This window comes from Coloeus monedula, assembly GCF_965178545.1.
Source record: "Coloeus monedula genome assembly, chromosome: 1".
NCBI lineage: Eukaryota > Metazoa > Chordata > Aves > Passeriformes > Corvidae > Coloeus > Coloeus monedula.
In genome coordinates, this window is record NC_138781.1 from 74,765,184 (window position 1) to 74,784,267 (window position 19,084).

At 39.9% G+C, this 19,084-nt stretch overlaps 2 protein-coding genes across 2 annotated transcripts; both read right to left on the reverse strand.

Annotated features, from left to right (window-relative positions):
• Positions 1 to 670: 670 nt before the first annotated feature.
• On the reverse strand, positions 671 to 6,326 carry LOC309579231 (ovalbumin-related protein X-like; the record flags this gene model as incomplete). Its single annotated transcript, XM_082292424.1, has 7 exons — positions 671 to 1,072; positions 1,816 to 1,971; positions 2,255 to 2,397; positions 3,192 to 3,309; positions 4,078 to 4,206; positions 5,537 to 5,584; positions 6,159 to 6,326. 7 exons carry the CDS (start codon positions 6,324 to 6,326, stop codon positions 671 to 673), a joined length of 1,164 nt encoding a protein of 387 aa, XP_082148550.1.
• A 6,813-nt stretch (positions 6,327 to 13,139) lies between these two features.
• On the reverse strand, positions 13,140 to 16,844 carry LOC309572176 (leukocyte elastase inhibitor A-like; the record flags this gene model as incomplete). Its single annotated transcript, XM_082280274.1, has 6 exons — positions 13,140 to 13,544; positions 13,683 to 13,850; positions 14,590 to 14,732; positions 15,046 to 15,163; positions 15,372 to 15,500; positions 16,677 to 16,844. The coding sequence occupies 6 exons, from the start codon at positions 16,842 to 16,844 to the stop codon at positions 13,140 to 13,142; spliced, it is 1,131 nt and encodes a 376-aa protein (XP_082136400.1).
• Between the last annotated feature and the right edge of the window lie 2,240 nt (positions 16,845 to 19,084).

The window sequence follows — 19,084 nt, forward strand, 5'->3', positions numbered from 1 at the left end:
CTATGCTCTGTGACAAGGCACAACTGTACCCAGACAAAGTTAGATGTCCTTGCACATTCCACAGTGGAAGGGAAACTCTCCATGACTTTGGAGAACCACTGAAAGAAATTCAGTATTCAGGTGAGAGGACAGCTGTGGTGATAGTGGATATGTGCACCATTTCCCAATAGTTAAGTAAAAAAAAAATTTATGTGGGCACCAATTAATACCCTGCGTAGCAGAATCTTGTCCACAAGCATCTCCCCCAGACTGGGGATCTAAAAGCTGGTGTTTCAGGAGCAACATGGGTTTGCTAGCAGGATAGAACCAGGGAGTGGGTTGAGCATAGCCCATGGCTTTCCATGTAATGGAATACCAAAGACTTGGAGGCATGTCTGCAACTAGTTCTTCAAGTGAAACCCATTCATTTGACCCCTGCCTGGCTTGTGAGTGCCTCTATTCTCTGTGGGCTCCGTCTTTGCTGGGCTCAATCAACACTGAAACCAGCCTGAGAAGAGAAAGGAGCAAACACGCTGCTGTTTCCTCACCTCCAGGTGTGTCTTTGCTATGGAAGCTTCAGGAAAGGTCATGACTTAGAGTAGCATTTCCACTTGGAGAAAATAGTGAGGATATGAGATTATACTAGAATACTAAAGGGGGTAGGCAACCATTATTTCCAGCCCTTTTCTCTTTACGGAGAACAATATCTACCGAAGAAGAGGATCATGTTGCTTGGATTGTGTTTGATCAAGAAAAGGAATGGGTGGTCAGCCCTAAACTCTTCAAACTCAGAAGAGTGTTGGATGTCTTCTGTGTCATCTGCTGACGCAGCCTCCTCAGTGCCCTCTTCAGTGACTTCCAGATACGCCTCATGGATGGCCTCAGATATCCTCAGGCTCTCTGCTGAAGAGATGCCAGAGAGATTGGCCGAGGGGCTGAACAGGTCGGTCATACCCAAGGATGTTAAGACAGATGTGAGGTTATATTTTTCTCCAATCTTCATGCGTGGGAGGTACACTTCCACTCTCTTCTTTTCCATCACCTTGGAACTGGTCCACTCTGTAAGTTTTTCAAAGCTGATTTTGTTCTCAAGCTGCAAAGAGAGGCAGGGAATTAAATGCCTGGGATGCAAATCCAACTTCTTCGTACCATTCCTTTCTATAAAGGCTATGATAAAAGTAAAACCCCAACCAGAATGGTTCCTGAAGCGCTTCCTATTGACATCCTTCTTGCAGTTTATTAATTGCCTCTCTAGTACTGCCTGTCACTGTCCTTTTATTCAGTTCTTTACCAACTTGATACATCCCCTTTTGTCCAACTAATCTTGTGTCTCATGAGGTACAACCCAACAGTTTCACAGCCTAGTAAATTAGTCAGCTTGTTTAAGAGATTGCAAAAAAAAGGACATGAAAATTTACCTACAGTTTATAGTACCTAACAAATGCAAACTCTTCTACATATTTAATAACTCTACTTTATAATTTAAAAATATTGCTGAAATAAGAGTAATTGTTCATATATTGTAGACTGCATTAACTTTTCCCTTACTTGAGTACGGATAGATAGTTTTGTAACACTGCCCATACACCCATCCTCTTCTGCAGGGCTGCAGCAGCCCTACACTGCTTTACCTTCATCTTATAAAACTGAGTTCAGGACTCTCCTAAGAGGCTCTGCCTGAGCACCTGGAAGCGCCTGGGCAGATTTTGTGCTCCCCTGCCTGCCCAGCACAGCCATGGTGTGGGCAGCTGGGATGTCAATGGTCAGCAAAAGGTCTGACAGCAGCCAAGCTCCACTGAAGTCATACATCTTCTGCTTGCCCTGCCAGGGCCATACCTGCTCCAGGCCAGAGATGTCATCAGGCAGCAGCACCAACAGGCTCAGCTCTCCACTGGCATATGGAAGCTCCAGGATCTTAATTTTCTCTTCAGCCACTCTTGCCACTTTGAAGGTGCTGTTCTGACACATCATTTGCACGGGTCTGCTCTCTTGCTGCAAAATCAGAAATGTGAGATGATGTCATGGGGGAGCAATTCTTTCCTTTGGTCAGACAAATGTACAAGGCCTGTGAAAGGACAGGACTCAATCTTCAATCACGCTGCCTTTGGAGAAGACCTGTGACTCCATTTTTGTCTCATCTGCTGGTGTGCTCTGTCAGACACAGCTTTTGTAAATCTGACAGCGAGGGACCCAGGTAAATCACCCAGCCGATGACAACAGAATTGTAAATACCACAAATACACAGCTGGCCAGAAGTGTGTCTGTGCCCTCCTACCTCCGTCACATTGAAGTGCACTTCTCGAGTGTCTTCTTCCTTAAATGCAGTTTTCCATATCCCTTTGAAGTAAATGGCATTCACAAGGACCAGCGCAGTGTGGAGATTAACAGAGCTTGGTTCAAGGAAATCCTGGATCTGTCCTGTAAGAGAGAAGCAGGGCACAGAGTGGTACGTTTCATAGCAGTAGTCTTGTGTTTTAGAAGTCAATCAATATACTGCTCCTTCACTTGGTTTTTCCTTCTCCAAAAGTCTGCACATGGAATTAAGGTTCATGAGGATGATTTAATAATACACGGAAAGACTGTCATCTGGCCAGACATTTCTGCAAGAGGACAGGGAGGTTCAAGAGTTTTATAGATCCCTAGGAACATTTCTAACCAGTGCTTGGAAAAAAAAAAAGATTTATACAGATAAGAAGGAAAGGGAGAGGGAAGGACCAACACAGATTTTCTCTATCTCACTGTGTTTCTTTCTCACAGTTCACTCTCGTTTCCCCCCCTAGCCCCCCCCCCCCAACACAATAAATACACACCAGATTCTGAAACATTTATTTCCCACCATCAGCTTAGTGTGCATTACTTTCTCCCCTGGAAGTCCACTTCTTATCTTCCAGCACATCCTTGTAAATTATGCCAATATTCTAGAGAAGCTGGGACTAACCTTGCATGAGTTAAGCTCTCCAGACACAAAAATTGTGCATATAAAGTGTGCATATTATGTGTGCATATTGTGGCACCTCTGCCCTTCCTTGCCAGATGGATTTAAAGCACTCTGTCACTGCCACACAGGTGCAATAGAGTTATACCTTTCCACAGAAAATATCCACTAATGAGGACAGGAGGAGGAAATTTCTCCACTAATGTTTAGTCTTCTCGGAGATTGCTAAAATACAGTTGTCAGAGGGAAGTATATTTCATAATCTTGTCTGACTTACCATTTGTCTGATTTTTCACCCAGGAATTAATGCGCTGTCTGGCTTGATTAGATGCTGTTTTGAAGTTGACCATTTCTAGACCAGATTTGTACAGTTTCTTCACACATTTTAAGTAGATCTGTAAAGACACCAATTGTAGCCACCAAACTAGTAATTTTTTAAAAACAGTATGAAAGTGAAATAAAATATGGCTAATAGGATTTTTATAGTGATGTCATGGTTAAGGTGTTCTCATTGCTTATTTCCTGAATGAATTTGCAAAAACTGAGCCAGAAAAATTATTGTGTTTTATGACAATTTCAGAACTGACGTCTTTACTACGTGACCAGCTAAGAGCATATATTACAGAAGTTTAAGTATTTTCAGGAAGAAAGCCTAATCCAAACCCACTGTTTTCAGGTTCATTTCAGACTGTCTTATTATCTTTAAGTCCACTTCCTTTTTTTGAAGCATTTTTCCTTATTTTTAAAGGTAAGAAGTTCCTTCGATTAGAATATTTGTATCTTTTGTTTTGGAAATGTGAAAGAAAGATTCTGACACTTTCAAAATTTGTTTTTGAGGTGAGTTTTCAAGCAAAGAAAATGCCAAAGTAAAATTATTTTCTGGAAAAAAACCAAGCAACCAATTAAAATGAAATGCATTGGGGGAGCAAGTGGGGAATGCGGAATTACATTACTAATAATTCTGTTTATTACTCCATTCATTTTTTAATAGGGCCATATTTTTGCCTCAAATTGCTTTCCATTTAGACTGTTGCCAGGGCCATGGCAAAGGCAAAAGCTATGCAAATCCACACCAGTAGGGACCATTGGATTAACTGATCACCTGCTCTGGCCAGTCCTCCTGGATTACCGAATTATACAGGGTTTAGCAAAAGATCACTTACCGGTAGGATTTGACTCGTCCTTTCAGCATAAAGTCTGTTGGCAATGTGGAGTGAATAATTGGCTTTGGGTGCAGTGATATCAGAGAGGATTTCTTTAAACAGTAGGTGGATATTGACAGACTTGCCACACTGAGTTGTTGATAAGAAGACAGAAAAGCACAGCTCTTAGGTTATTTTATAAGAGGATTTTTTAATCAGGTACAAATAACATGGGAAAACACACAGTGTTTGAACATTTGTAAATGAACATGTAATACAGTCTGAGAGTTCCGTGGGGGGGATGTTCAGCATAAGCAACTAATGATGTAGAATTCATTCACAGGCTATGATGCCACTCATTCTAGTGGCAACAAGCAAAAAACTTCACTGATGAATCTGAAATCACGTAGCTCAGGAATGAGGTGGAAAAAAGAAAAATGCAGGTGTTAATTAGTGCAACTGGTGACTTGTCATAGATACACAGCCTCTAATTCCCAGCTGCTGCTTGCATTTCCATGACAGTTTTTTGCAGAAGCTGCAGATGGAAGAAGAGAGCTAGATGGCAAGGGAGTCAGGAAGTGTCTTGAAACACAGTGAAAAAATGAATCACCTGTCTCAAGTCCCAAGAACGGTATTCCAGGTGACACAGGCTAAAAGCATGTAAGGAAATTGCACAATGATAAACAAAAATAAGCTGGGACTTTATTTTTTGAGAATAATTGTGTTGAACTGCTCCTTTCTAAATGCTTAATGAGTCCCTAAATGCTTTAGCTTTAGATACTACCTTTATAAAAAAAAAAAGTCTCATCTTTTTTTAAGTCCCTCCTTGTGTTTTGGATCCCAAGTGAATGGGGACAGACCAGGCTCCAGGGCTTTTGTTACCTTTACAGAGGCAGCAGATGGGCAAAAGCATACAGGTGGTATCCCAGTACCTTGGGACCCCTCATGGTTCTCTTGGGGTAGAGGTGGGAATTGGAGTCTGGAAAAGTCCCTGTGGCTTTGTAAGAGTGTGGTTACTTTCCATCCTTTGAGGATTCTGGGCTCTTTTCTACTGAAGCATCTTCCTGTCCCACTTTGGGGTCTCAGCTGCAAGTCTGCCTACTGTACCCTGGCTTCAGGTACTGAGACCCTTTCAAGTACCCCACCAGCATCTGCAGGTGTGGAGTTCATTTACATAAAAGTGTATCCTGGTGCCCAAAGCATCCTGTCACTTACAATATGTGCAGCCTTCTTTTTCTGGTGGTGTTTTGGGGTTTTTGTTTGTTTGGTTTTGTTGTTGGATTTTTGCTTGGTGTTTGTTTTGTTGCTGTTTTTCTTTGGGATTTGGTAGTTTATTGTATTTTTTTTTAACTTACATCTCTTAAATTAAGAGAATTAGCAAAGGTTTGGGAAGGTGTTGAACCTACTAGAAGCACAATCAAAACAGTCTATTCTCAGGAAAAATGTGAAAGAGAAATCAATCTACCTTAGATTTCTGTACCTTGGTCTGCATACTTCCAAGTCCTGCAATTTTGTCAAAGTGAAGAACCTGCAATTGAAAGTAGAAATTGGGTATGTGAAGTCCACTGACAGTCACTGATGTTTGTGTTAAAACTGTAGGTTTTCACTAACCAAGTCTGATTAGCACATAGATGAACTGAGAAATTTCATGTGAGCTTTAAACCAGGTGCCACACTGAAAATTTGTGACGGTGATCTTCAGCTTAAATCCCTTCTTTACCAGTTAATGGCATTCGATCTATAAATCAGCTACAGCCTTACTGCATTGTATTTATAACTCTGACTCTTGTTTTCTGAACATTTCATCTTTCGTATGTTTCAGGTTGTCCTTTCCACCTGGAAGGAATCAGGTCTGTGAGATAATATAAGCTGAAGCAAGAGACCTGCCTTAACCATTCTCCAAAACTGCTCTTTCTTAATGAAAACCAAAGGCTGTTCTTGCCCTTCATGGGGAAATGCAGTAAGTGAAAAGTAGCTCCAGAACCAAACCTCACAGTTTGGAAAGCCATTCTTTTTCTAGGCAGGTTTGGGAGATATAAATGGATAATCTGCTGCCTCTTTGAATGGGATCAAAGAGAGTTTGTACCCCTTTATGTAGCTTACCTTCTCCATCTGATACTCAGTGTTATTTCTTGCTCCCAGATAGACCATGGCCAAGGCTGCAATCATGCTCAGGGGGCAATAAAAGATGTTGTCGTTGGGACGGTGAAATTTCACCTCTTTGAATACATCAAAACAAAATTCTGCATTTGCTGCATTGATGGAACCCATTGTGAAATCAGTGTTACCTAGAGCAAAGAGAAATATGACTTTATGGTCATGATATGAGGTGCTTGTTTTGAAAAGTACTGCCAATAGCCCAGAAACTGCCAGTTCATTGCTGGTTTTGTGATGCTGAACCAGTGAATGAGGTGAAGCCTACAAATTCTGTGATCATTAGAAATATTGCAACTCCTGACCCATTTATATCTGAGCATGTGTTTGCTTTCTTTTGGCGAGATACTATCTCATTAGCAAGATAGTACCTTATACCTGCCTTTTAGGAAATAGAAAGTTTCATCCACCCTTCGATAGGATAAATATAACATTGAACGGATGAGTTTCCCTGTGGCCATCCAGAGGGTTCTGAATGGTGTTTGAGACAATGCAAACTTAATATTTCATTTCTTCTGTGGCTGCTCTTGAACTTTAAATCAAATGTGGTCAACTCACTATACTCTTTATACACTTCTTACTGTTGCTTAGTACAACCAGCCACAAATTTGGAGGTTACTTTCCCCTAATTTATAGGAATAATAGGAGTAAGTTGCTCTGTAAACCCAGCCAGTTGCTTAGATGTTGACATATAAATTAAGGGGGGTTCTGTCCTGTAGTCCTGTTTCAGATATTTAATCTCTGTTGATGGTTTTTAGCACAAGCATGCATATATTTACATATATATGTATACACACACATATATAAATATATATAGAATATATGGGTTTTGGGAGGGAGCGAGATTGAGAAAAGAGAAATGCCTTTATTCCCAATGATAAAAATTATAGAAGGATAGTTTTAATGTGACAACAGATTTTCAGTGAAAAAGAACTCTTTCTACTCAATGCTGTGGTGCACAAGCCACATATTTTGCACACTTAAAAGTATTTGACAGTCAAACAGTGCAAGATATATTGATAAGGCAAGGCAAAATTACTGTATATGCTGTCTTTTTACATACCTGTCTTATATTTACCTTAAAGTTCTTAAACATAATATCACTTTTTTCTACATCTTAAAGAATACAAATTAGAAATGACATTTTCTTGGAGAAATACTTACCCCACAGACTTCAAAGAGGCATGTAATAATCCAGCTGAACCTAAACAGCTCCCTGAGCTGTTGGTGATATATACTGCACGATTTGAGACACTCCCACTGTTGCCTTCAAGAAGTCATCTTTTCACTCACTGCCTTTTGTCACAACCTCTTGATTCATTGCATTTTGAAACATTGAGCAGAGCAGTTTCAAGCTGGTACTCTGTCTTCAGCAAGCCAACCTTTATTTACTGAAGTAAAACTGGATTTAAAAAAGAATTATTTAAGCTTTTGCTGTAACTATCTCTTCTCCTCAGCTGTGAGGCACTGTCAGTGCTGAAATCAGTCTAACACAGTACTCCCACAAATCATGAAGGGAAAGGTGGATGCTGGGCTAACTGCTGGAAGTCTGGTAGATATGCAATGACCCACTGCAGCATCTGTGCAGTGGGACAGAGGGAAGTTCCTCAGGAATAGTGGCCATCTGACCTTGCCAAAATAATGTAATTCCGAGCAAAGCCAGCTGCAGGATGGTCATTCTATTGAGAAGGCTTTGAAATGGATTTTTTTTCCATGTTAGAACCCAAAACTTTCTGTTTATTTTTCGAGACTGAAGTAGCACTGAAAGGTGCTTTGGTCTGACAAAATGCAGAATTATGTTCCTGGAGTCCAGAGACTGGTGTGGTGTATAGCTTGTACTTGTTAAAAGTACAGCCACATCTATTTCTTTGCCTAGGTGAGACTACAGTATGTTACCTGAGGTCTAACTATGAGGGTCTATAGCATAGGTGTGCAGGAGGAAGGGAGAAGGGCTCTGAGGAGAGAGCACATTTTGCTAAAACCTCATTTTGATGAAAACATTTAGAACAACAGTGTTGAGATGACTTAGAGGCCTTAAGATGGGCATGGAAGAGGAAGAGATTTGAGGAACGGTCAGGAATTACTTATTTCCTGGGCTGTAAGCCTGACCCCAGAGTATTCAGGTATTCAGAAATTTGTGTAAACCAGCCAGTGGGATTTAAAGGATGACTGAGAGTCAGCTTTTAATTTTCATTCTGTGCAGGTCATGGCAACAAGGCCCATGGTAGTTGCACAGGCCATTCTCATAGATCTTCCATACCTTGTAACTATGGCAGGTGAATAAGCTACAGAATCTGTCTGCAGGAACATTCATGGTCTGTTAGACAATCATAATGCACAATATAAAATATAATTCAATTGTAAAAAGCTATTACTCTTTATTGAATAATAGACTTGATGAACAGTAAAAAAACAAATCTGGCATCTGTAAAGGCGATGGGGATAAGAGAAATACAAATTTGTACATATTAAGTCACAGAGCATACAACAGTAGGTGCACCCTCTGTGAAAGGGAATGGGAGCTACTTTATCCTTAACAGTGCTGTTTGTTTTGCTGAAATGCAGGGATGAGTGTGCAGAGCCTGATAATTGGGGTGGCTTTTAGTTTCCCAATTCAGAATGAGGATGTTGTAGCAGCAATAAGGATGGGAAAAGCTGAAGATAAGAAGGAGCTTTCCTCTCACCTTGTTCAATGCTCCTTATTCTGTGACCTGGGCTGCTGTAGCTTTTACTTTATCCATACTTATCAAACCATTACTGCCTGAGGGCACAGGTTTTGTGTGCAAAGAGCTGTCATGTGTCTTTTCTTATTATCCCATTTTCACATATTCACATTAGAGTTCCAGCTATTGCTCAGCAGCAGCTCAAGCACATCTTTGGGGCTTCCATGAAGAATTTTCCTGGGTACCCACATTCCTTTGCAGGCTATGGTTCAATTTGTTTGTGTGGACCTCTGTGGAGATTGTCCAGGAAGGACCCAACCAACACTGCTAAAATGGCCATCTCTTTGCATAATGTCCAAGATTTTCTCAAAAAACATTTTGTTACACCAACTCTTCTGGGAGGGGGCATGTAGGTCTTTCTGGTTTGCTGTCCCATGTAATATATTTGCCTTCTTTGTACACTCTACATTTCATATGTCTACCTATGGAACACGCTCACCACAACAATCTCTGTGCACAGGTACAGTGGTTGAACATCAGAAAACTGCCCAGTTACTGAATTATGTAATCTACCCTAATGTGAAAAACTACTTTGCCAAGACAGGCAAGATGGTTTAAAACATCCAAAGTAGAGAAGCTCATGGAAGAAAGAAAGTCTGGTTCTGCCAGTAATCATGGCTGGGGCAGTACAACTTCTCCAGAAAACAGTCTGTAACTGCAAAACCTTGGGTTAATTTTGGGCGTTTTTAATACATCAACTGCTAGTGCAAAAGTGGTTGAATCAGCCCAGGAGTAGATGCAAATTTTGATCACCACTGGCTATCTGTATGCAGTCACCAACAAACAACTGCTTTTTCGTAACTTTGCCTGGGAAAAACAGATGCTTCTCCTGAAATTCAAAAGCTACAAGTGTAGTACTGCAAACAAAGCAAGACAAACGAGTTAAAATCTGTTTCATATCCATGTTTGTCCCAAAAAAGGGCTGAGCAAGGACTCTGCTGCCCTTTGTGCCTAAACCAATACGTGGTGTTTGCCCCTCTTCCCTGATGTTGGCATAAAAAAGGAGACACCAAGGAGCTGGGAAAACAGCTCTTTCCAGCATTTCTCTGTTCTCATTTTCACATTTAATTTCTTCTGGTGGCTCAGGCACTGCTGGGCAGTGTTTGAGAGTAATGTTTGCTTGTGCTTTGGGTGGCCTGTCCATCTGCATCACACAGACTGTGCACTTTACTGCACCTGAGTGTCTTTCTTACTGGTGTCATAAGGAACCAGGACTTCCTACCATAAAACCTTCTGCCAGTTAGATTTTGAGGGAAATAAACACTAGTCTTATTCATATGGGGGTGGAGGTGAAGTGTGACTCAAAGCTGCCCTCTTTGGCTTTTTCAGTGGCAATCCAAAAATCTCCCTTTACTCTTCTTGTCTATCCATTGCAAAGCTTTTGAAGATATAATAAAAATTACGTTATACATAGGTACTAAGAAACTGTTTAAAGAAAAGCACAATTTCAGAGAAAACGCGGGAGAACTGCAACCATCGGAGAGAATAGAGTTCAGTGGAAATGTGAATATGTAAATCAAGAGTCACTCAGTAATCAGACTGTGAAAGACACAGATCTTTCTAGTGTGGGACAAATGTGTACCTTTCCATGGTTCATTATGCAAATAGTATTTGATATCTTTTGCTTTGCTTTTTGCCAGTCTACACATTTGTAGGCTGTTATGTGTGCTGGCGTGGTTCAACACTTGGCATCGAGCCTGTCCCTGGGGAGGAGGCAGGGAAAGACCCTTCAGGGATATATCTGCTCCAGACAGCATTTGGAGTTTCCAACTTTTCTCTGCTCTGCAAGCTCTATCATTTGGCATTGCACTTTCACAAGCTACAGTTTCCCACAGAAGAAGCATTTGCTGCTAGAGTAGAGGGCTTAGCTTATATTTTTAAGTAAACATCCCTGATTTTGTGGGAGCACTGCCCTCCCCACTAGGAACTGCTACCACTACAATAGCAGCAGGGGACTACTTTCCAGCTTCTGGTGTTTTGCCACCACATTTTTTAGATGTCTTGTAGATTAAAATGGCAATAAGAAAAAATGATGGCACAAGGAGAAGATAGATTTTTTTATTATAATTTACACTATATTTTGTTGCTGGTTCTGAATTATCTAGATATCCCTAGAGCAAGTTTTTTTAATAAAAATTGTAAAACAAAATTACAATTAAAATACAGAATTCCTGTTGTGAGACTCATGCTTTTGGGGATAATATCTTAAAGCACTTGCCTTTATCACATTAATTTTTTCTTTTACATTTTATCTGAAAATACATAGGCCTGATTGTGCAAGCTAATAAATTCTAATCCGGTTCATACTCTTTTTTAATTTTAACCTAAGTAATTTATAGTGAAGACAAACCAGATCTACATAAAATTCCAATGGCAGTTGTTGAAAAACATGTATAGCTGTTTTTTGCATACTTTATTTATCAGAGCTAACAGCCTGTGTTTTGTGTTGTCTTACCAGCTAATTGATATGAAAACTGTGTCTCTACAGGTAATTTTACTATTTCAGGCTGTATTTCATACTGCAGTTGCAGCCATATGAGGTATCTCCACAGACTATAATGGGCCTGCTTTATTTAGCAATTCAATTTGTGTTGAGTACTGTAATTTACTGTAATTTTTCCTGCCTATCTCAGCATTTGGAAGAGCCCTTTGAATCATAAGTTCTACAATGGCACCAGTATGCTTGCAGTGTTTACCTTCTCCCCATCAGTGAATAACAGGAAAAGGAGAAGTGAGTCATCAAAGAGTGGAATATTTTTCCTGTAAAAGCAAGTATTCTTCACGTACCTGTGGATTTTGGACATTGCCTACTGCCAAACTGGGCAGGCTGCTCCCTTCTTGTGACCCTGTGCTATTCCTTCCTACCACCTACTGCACAACATCCAGGAGGTGGTTTAGGGAACTAGATCATCAGCAAGCAAATTAGCTTTACCAGAAATTTTCCTCTTGGTTTGCATCCCAGAGAACTGCTCATCCCCAAGTCAGGCAACTAATAGTGGTCACGTAACAGAGGGAACAGACGCAGGGTTTATGCACCCTAATGAATTGTCCAGTGCCTAAACTCAGCATGATGACTATTTAAAAGTGGAAGGTAGACTTCAGTGTCATCTACATTTTTGAAAAGGATTATCACTATTTGTACTTGCTATATTAGACTATTCCTCTGTCCACTTAATTCTGCAGACTACTACATTTAATATTTAGCTTGCAGTGGGTTTATCATGATAAATAATAATAATAAATAATAAAACAAACACAGGTTACCCATATAAATACCATCCCCATAGATTTTTAAATTTTTTTATGTTAATAATGAATAAAACAGCTGGGACAAGAAACTCACACTACCTGAGGGAAAAACAGAGCTGGCTTTTAGAGTGAGAATGGCGGATGTGGGAATTATGTGTATCATTCCCAGTCATCACACAGCAGGCTTTGTCAGAAAATTGTCCCATTACTCTGAAACTCTGTCTTTGTTATGGGGAAGTTTATAAAGAAGTTGGAGAATTTTCTTACACATATAGGGTTTTTCACAGAAAAAAAATAAGCAATGGGTCTTCCCTTCTTCAGAACAAGCAAAATTACACCAAAAAATATTCTGTCTTCTCTGCTCTCTGAGAACAAACCCTGACAGCTCCAGCTTGAAATAATGCCTCCAATCAATATTTAATAGGAGGCCTGAAGGAATACTTTGCTACTCCCCTATAAAGTGGTATTTTCTTTGAGACCTTAGCTAGGTAAGGCTAAAAGAGACCAAGTACCTGAGGTTATGCTTTTAGTGCAGATCTCTATCCTCCTGTCTACTTCATGTGAGAGAATGTGTCACTTATCTTTAGGGCACTAAAGTCATGGGTTTATTGGATCCATACTGCATTAGGAAAGACTCAAAGTAAAATTTTCTTTGCAGATGTCTCTAGAGGACTACAGCTTTTTGGCAAATACCACATAGTGTATTTTAAGGTAGGTGTCATTTTCGTAAAGCCTCCTAAAAGTAAAACATCCCTAAGCTCCTAAAAGTAAAACATCCCTAAGGTTCACAGGGTTTAGGGTTTTAATTTGGGTCTTCTCAGAAAGTCTTTTTATTTACAGCAAACCAGACTTCGGGATAAAATCTAGAGAAATGTCTTTTGTTTTCTCTTTTGTCCTTACTGCATGCCAGTTAGGATGTAAGTGGGGAGAAAGATCTAATTTCCAATATAACCTCCACTTAAGGAGAGGAATATCTTCCAAAGAAGAGAATGGTGTTGGTTTGGTTGTGTCTGATGAAGAAGAGGAATGGATGGTCAGCTTTGAACTCGTAAGTCACTGGGCAACACAGAGGCATTGCAAGAAGCCCCATGGCACAACCTGCTTCAGTGCCCTCTTCATTGACTTCCACGATTGTCTTCTGGATGGCCTTGGACACAACCAAGCCATCTTTCATAGAGATTCCTGACAAATCAGCTTTTCCCCAGTCAAAAACATTCATTACTCCCATCTCCTTGAGAGTGTTGTTGAGAACATAACTTTCCTCCATCTTGAACTGGGGCAGGTGCACCTTCACTCTCAGCGGTTGCATCGTAGCCGAGCTGGTCCATTCTGCAAGTTTTTCATAGGTGAGGGCACATTCAAGCTGTAAGGGGGTATTGATAGTAATGATTGGCACCACAATGAATGCAAGGAAAGGAAGTCCAGTTTTTCCCACTTGTTTTCTGACCACACTGCAGCAGTGCTCTCTATGTACATTACTAGATAGAAAACAAAGTGTTACCTGTTCTAGGCCAGTGAAGTCCTCACAGTCATCTTCAGGAAGAAGAATGAACATGCTTAGTTCATTATTGAAGTATTGGAGCTCTATGACTTTTGTTTTCAGTTCCTTTATGATGGCCATGTTAAAATACCCTTCTTGAAACATCATCTGCACTGTCTTTCTCTCATTCTGAAACACATGAAACATATTAATCAGAAAATACAAAACTTATCACCTTGGTTTTAACTGGTTTCAGTATTGAGGTTAGAGTTCAGTTCAAAAGCATTATTTAAACTGGTCATGGGTTTAATGTACTTGTAACATTGATGTGTTCCTCTCAGCTGTAGTCCCAATGAAGTTATCCATTTTAGAAGCATAAAAACTACATTTCCCTTTCTAATGGTGCCAAATTACTTTACTCACAACTTCATCATTACACCCTTCTTTTTTTTGGCGCGTCAGATGAGGAAACTGATACATCTGATGCAACCATAAATTAAATTCGTCATGAATAATGCATACATTCCCCTGAGATAATTTGCCTTTAGTATATTTTTTCCCGAAAGCATGTACTGTTCTCTTCGTAAATAGTAGCAGAGAAACAGAATCCTCAGTTTCAATCTCGAGAGCAGACTGTTTTTGAAACAGCACACTTAGCTGCAAAATCCCCAACAAAGTTAGTGCATGTACTCAGTGGATTTGGTCCAACAAGGATCTCAGCTGCAAAAGAACAACTTCTGATATGAATTGGTAAAAACATTTACATATTTGGTTAGGAAAATGGACAGAAATACAGCCTTCTGTTCTGACAGAAGACCACTGTTTTGTCTTGGGATAACAGAAAGGAGAAAAGCCCTCATCTGTTGGTACAGGAGACAGACATCTCACCTCCATCCCCCAGCTGCTTCAGTTCCTGCCCATACTGTACCTTGTTCAGGTGGAAATATGTTTCCTTTGTGTCTTCTTTCTTAAATTCTACAGCCCACTTTCCTTTAAAATAGATAGCGTTGACCAGGACAAGTACAGTAGAGGGATCAATAAAACCAGCAGCAAATAGGTCTTTGATTTTACCTTTAAAAATTATGAATTAAGAAGAATTATTACTTTGTTCTGGCAATCAGCAGACTTTGGCTATTAATAGCAATTTCTTTAAAATTGAAAAGTGGTATAATTCTGTCAGACAAATGACAAGAAATTTAGGTACAGCCTTGAAAACAAGGAACTCAAAGTATTTTTGTTCCTCTTACTACATTTATTTCCTATTGAGAAAAAAAACCAGTGCAGGTGTTTAATACATAAAAATCTTGCTATCTTTGGAAAAAAAGTGGAGAGTGATATCCTTAAGTGGTTCAACTGCAAGCCAACCTGCACATTTTTTCTTTACCTTGTGTCTCATTTTCAACCCAGAAGTTAATTTTGTCTCTGACCTCTTCTTCAGTGTATTTAAAATTTACTGGCTCCAGTTCTGCTCGATAGAATTTCTTTGTGGAATCCAAATATTGCTGGAAAGTACAAATTGCAGAAGTTTATTGCAATGCAATGAGTTTATAAGATAGATGATTTCATGGCTTCAGGATAATTCCATGTAGTAAACCAGCAAGAAAGAAATGAGTGAAAAAGGCCTATGTCCCTTTGTGCTTTATGACAGAAGACATTCTGCTGAGCTCCCCACTCCTAGGAGCTGTTACAAGGGACACCACAGTCACTTACCTGGAAGAATGGATAAGTAATTTCTCCAAAGAGCCTGTTGGCAATGGTGAGACAACAGCCTGGTCCAGGTTCACTGACTTCAGCCAACAGAGCCTGGAACTGGGAATGGACTCCTTCATCTTCTTCACACTTCAAACAGGAAAACAGATGTTTCGTGGTAGGCTTGAGCTCTCCTATGCAAAGTTGGACCTGAGGGTGAATTGCAGCCTCTCTCTGCTTGAGAAACCCTACTCCACCCAGCTGATAGAGGCATTGGAATAAATGCACCAGGACACCACCACCTATCCCCCCGTGCCAGATGTACAGAATGACAAAACAGTTCCCCTTCAGGCCCACACCAATTCACCTCCAAACTACATTGTATCCTACAGTGATGTCTCTGTGCACTCTAAGCAAAGGGCTGCTGGTCTAGAGACTGGGAGAAGCAAGCTCCCAGGTGCCTTTAGCATGCTCTGTAGTCAAACTTTTGCAGGTGGCAATTGAAGAACTTATCACATTTTAGATTGGCACTGCTGTTTTGGTTAGAAACCTGTAATGAGAAGGCTAAGCTGTTGAAATGTGTGATCTCACAAGGCCCCTTAAATAACTAATAAAGGACCAGTAATAAGTAGGTCTGCAAATCTAGATGGAGAGACTTATCAGCCCTGCTGTGCTTTTTGATTAAGTGATTGCCTTCAAGGAAAAAGGTTGACAAACTGGTTCCTGTTGCTTCAGCTCAGAGCTGCAATTGTGTCTTACCTCCTCAGAAGGGTATCTGTTTTCCTGTCTTGTACTGCTCAAAACTTCTCTGAAATGAAAGACCTGCAATGTAAATGTTAGGTGAATGCAGCTGAGTGGCGGTACTCCAAAGCTAAAGCAGTGTTGCAAGCCTGTCCCAAAACACAGCCAGACACAGTCCCTGGGGAAAGGCCCCTTTGTTCTTTACCATAAGATCCTTGCAAGTGAACAAGTAGCTTTAGCAGATGGTGAGTGCATGAAATCTTTCAAATCTTTCTACATGAGAAAGGCTTTGGGTGTCCAGAGAAGGCAGAAAACCACATTAAAGGGAAGGAACTCTTCCGAGCCCTGGAGAGTGCAGGGATACCTCCAAAACACTTTCTTTAGCACTGGTGTATTCATTGAACAGTCAATTCAATAATAATGCTTAGTCTGAAGAAGTTTGGTATTAGGAACAGCATAATGTATTTTTAAAGGGCTCTCTGTGTGCATCAATCCTTTGGATGTTAGGAATTGTATCAGATGGTAAAACCAGCCTCTTGGCTCATATCTTGCCATTGTTCCCTTTTCAAAGCAGAGAAGACCTACCTCCTCAATCTGTTCTAGTGTGCTGCCCCTGGCTCCAAGGACAACCATTCCAAAGGCAGCTGACAGACTTAGCGGGGAGAAGAAGATGTTTTCATTTCTTTTTCTTTTTCTCAGCTCTCTGAAAAAGTCAAGACAGAACCTGGCATTGGCAGCACTGAGAGAGCACATCGTGGCACTGTGGTCACCTGAAACATGGGAAAAAATAATTTAGGCTTCTCATCCTTACACCTGCTATGTTTAGATGCCCTGGTAAGTTTTTTGCAATATTGGCTATATTATTCTGTATTTCATGGAAATTCCCTTTTCATTAGATTTGGGATTTCACAGTGAATCTGGAAACCAGCACCCTGAATAGCAGAAGAAACACATTTGCAGAAACAGTATTCTGAGTTGAGCTGCTTCTCCAGCTCACTCAAAAGCTATGGCTTTGCCACTCAGACTTAACTTTGTCCTAACCACACTGCCAGCTCAGTTTATATCCTGATCGTTTTGCCTTGAGTCGTCCAGGCATAGCACTTATTAATTACACCCTTGATCATATCTTATTCTTTGTCTCTCTAAAAACTTTGTATTAGTCAGCTGTGCCTCACATACTGTATCCTTCTAAAACTGGTTGCTTAACAAATATTCAACAGAAAATGGAGCTACAGACAGGCTCATTTAGTAAGATTTTCAACTAAGACACATTGTGCAGTTGTAGAAAATTTCAGTCATATTTTTTTATTTCATCTGCAGCTGAAACTCTTTTTTCCAAGCACCCTTCAGTTACAATCACAATAATTACAAGATCATCTTGAGTGTTCTGCAAAACTCTTCATATCTTAGACCTAGAACAGAGTTCCTTCCTTGTGACAGACTTTTCCCAGTGTCTTCATCCAGTAAAGTGTTGTAGAAGCATCTGATTATAAGAAAGTCAGTTCAGTATTTTAGAAGTTGCACTATTCTAAGTCACCTTTGATTTGATTCTAACTGCGTCTGAATAATTTCCTCCACACATGTAGTAAACATATTTCCCCAATACACAAGAAGAATTAAATTATCCATATAAACATTTGAAAGATGGAGCATTTTAGAAAGATTATGCTCTTATAAATTACTAGTCTGGGTCATACAGAAGAAGTGGCAAATGGTTTTAATCTTTAGACACACACTTGGAAAGTTTAGAAGTTCCATTGTGCGAATTAAGCACAGATTCATCACACAGCCCATAAATTTTAATGTATGCAACTTGGAAATATTCTCACTTTCTCAAAATATGTCACATGCCATATAGATGTGCCAAGCATGCATGTATATTACTAATGGACATATCAATCCTTAGACATTTCCTAGTTCTGTCATTTAGAATTAAAGATCATGGAGATATTTACCTTCTCCTCAGGACTGACGGTGTCAACTTGACAGTCGAGCTTGTTGATGGGGCCTCTGGAGCAATGGGATATAAAACCATTGCCACTCCCAGTGGCAGCATAAATTTCACTCATGATGAATCATATTCCTGTCTGTTGCAACCAGTTAGCATAATTAGGAGACCTGTTGTGGAATCTTGAATTTTTCCATATCCCTAGGAGTTCAGAAAGTAGTCACAATTTTAAATGGATACTAAGATGTAAAAAAATTCTAAGTAGTTACAAAAAAAAAAAGCAAACTCCTAGAAACAAAGGTGATTTCAGAGGGGGTTTTACCTGTAAAAAGTAAATTTTTCAAATTTTGATGTGTTTTGACATCAGAAGTGGCACCAATGAATGCAATATATAGTTTTTGTAGTAGAAACAATTATACTGATATAACCAGCCCACTGATTTAGTTCTGGGCTAAACTGTATCCTAAGTTTAGTCCAGGACTTCTCATTACTCCTCATTTTTGTCTGTGTCTTTGAGAAAGTCTGATCATTGTCTTATGTTGCTTCAGCAAGGCATAGGCAGCAGGGACAGAGCAACCTACTTATAAGAAGTAGTATAATTCTGGTGTTATTTTCTGAAAAACAATCTTTCTTCACATTTAGGTTGATATAGTGTGTGGGTGGGCAAGTATCTGCACGAGTATATGCAAGCACTAACACTTACAACGCTGGTTTGTTACAAGTACTTAGTTATCACTGCTAACATATATTTACATATCAACCCAACCAGATACTAGGCTTATCTGGTATTTAGGAAGCTCTGAAGGCAGTTTCCTATCAGTCATAAAGTACTCATGGGTTTAATTCTCTTTCGGTTTGAATTTTCTCAGAGCTTTTTCTTGGGAGGAAATAGAAATTAAAAACACAGTGTTCATTCAAGCCCTGAAAACAAGAGTCAGACCTGCACAGATTTTGCCCGAAGGAATGAAAGCCATGAAGTCTGGTTTAACTTGCTCAACACTGGGGCAAGAAAATTTCCCAAAGAAGCATCTGGCTTGCTTTCCTG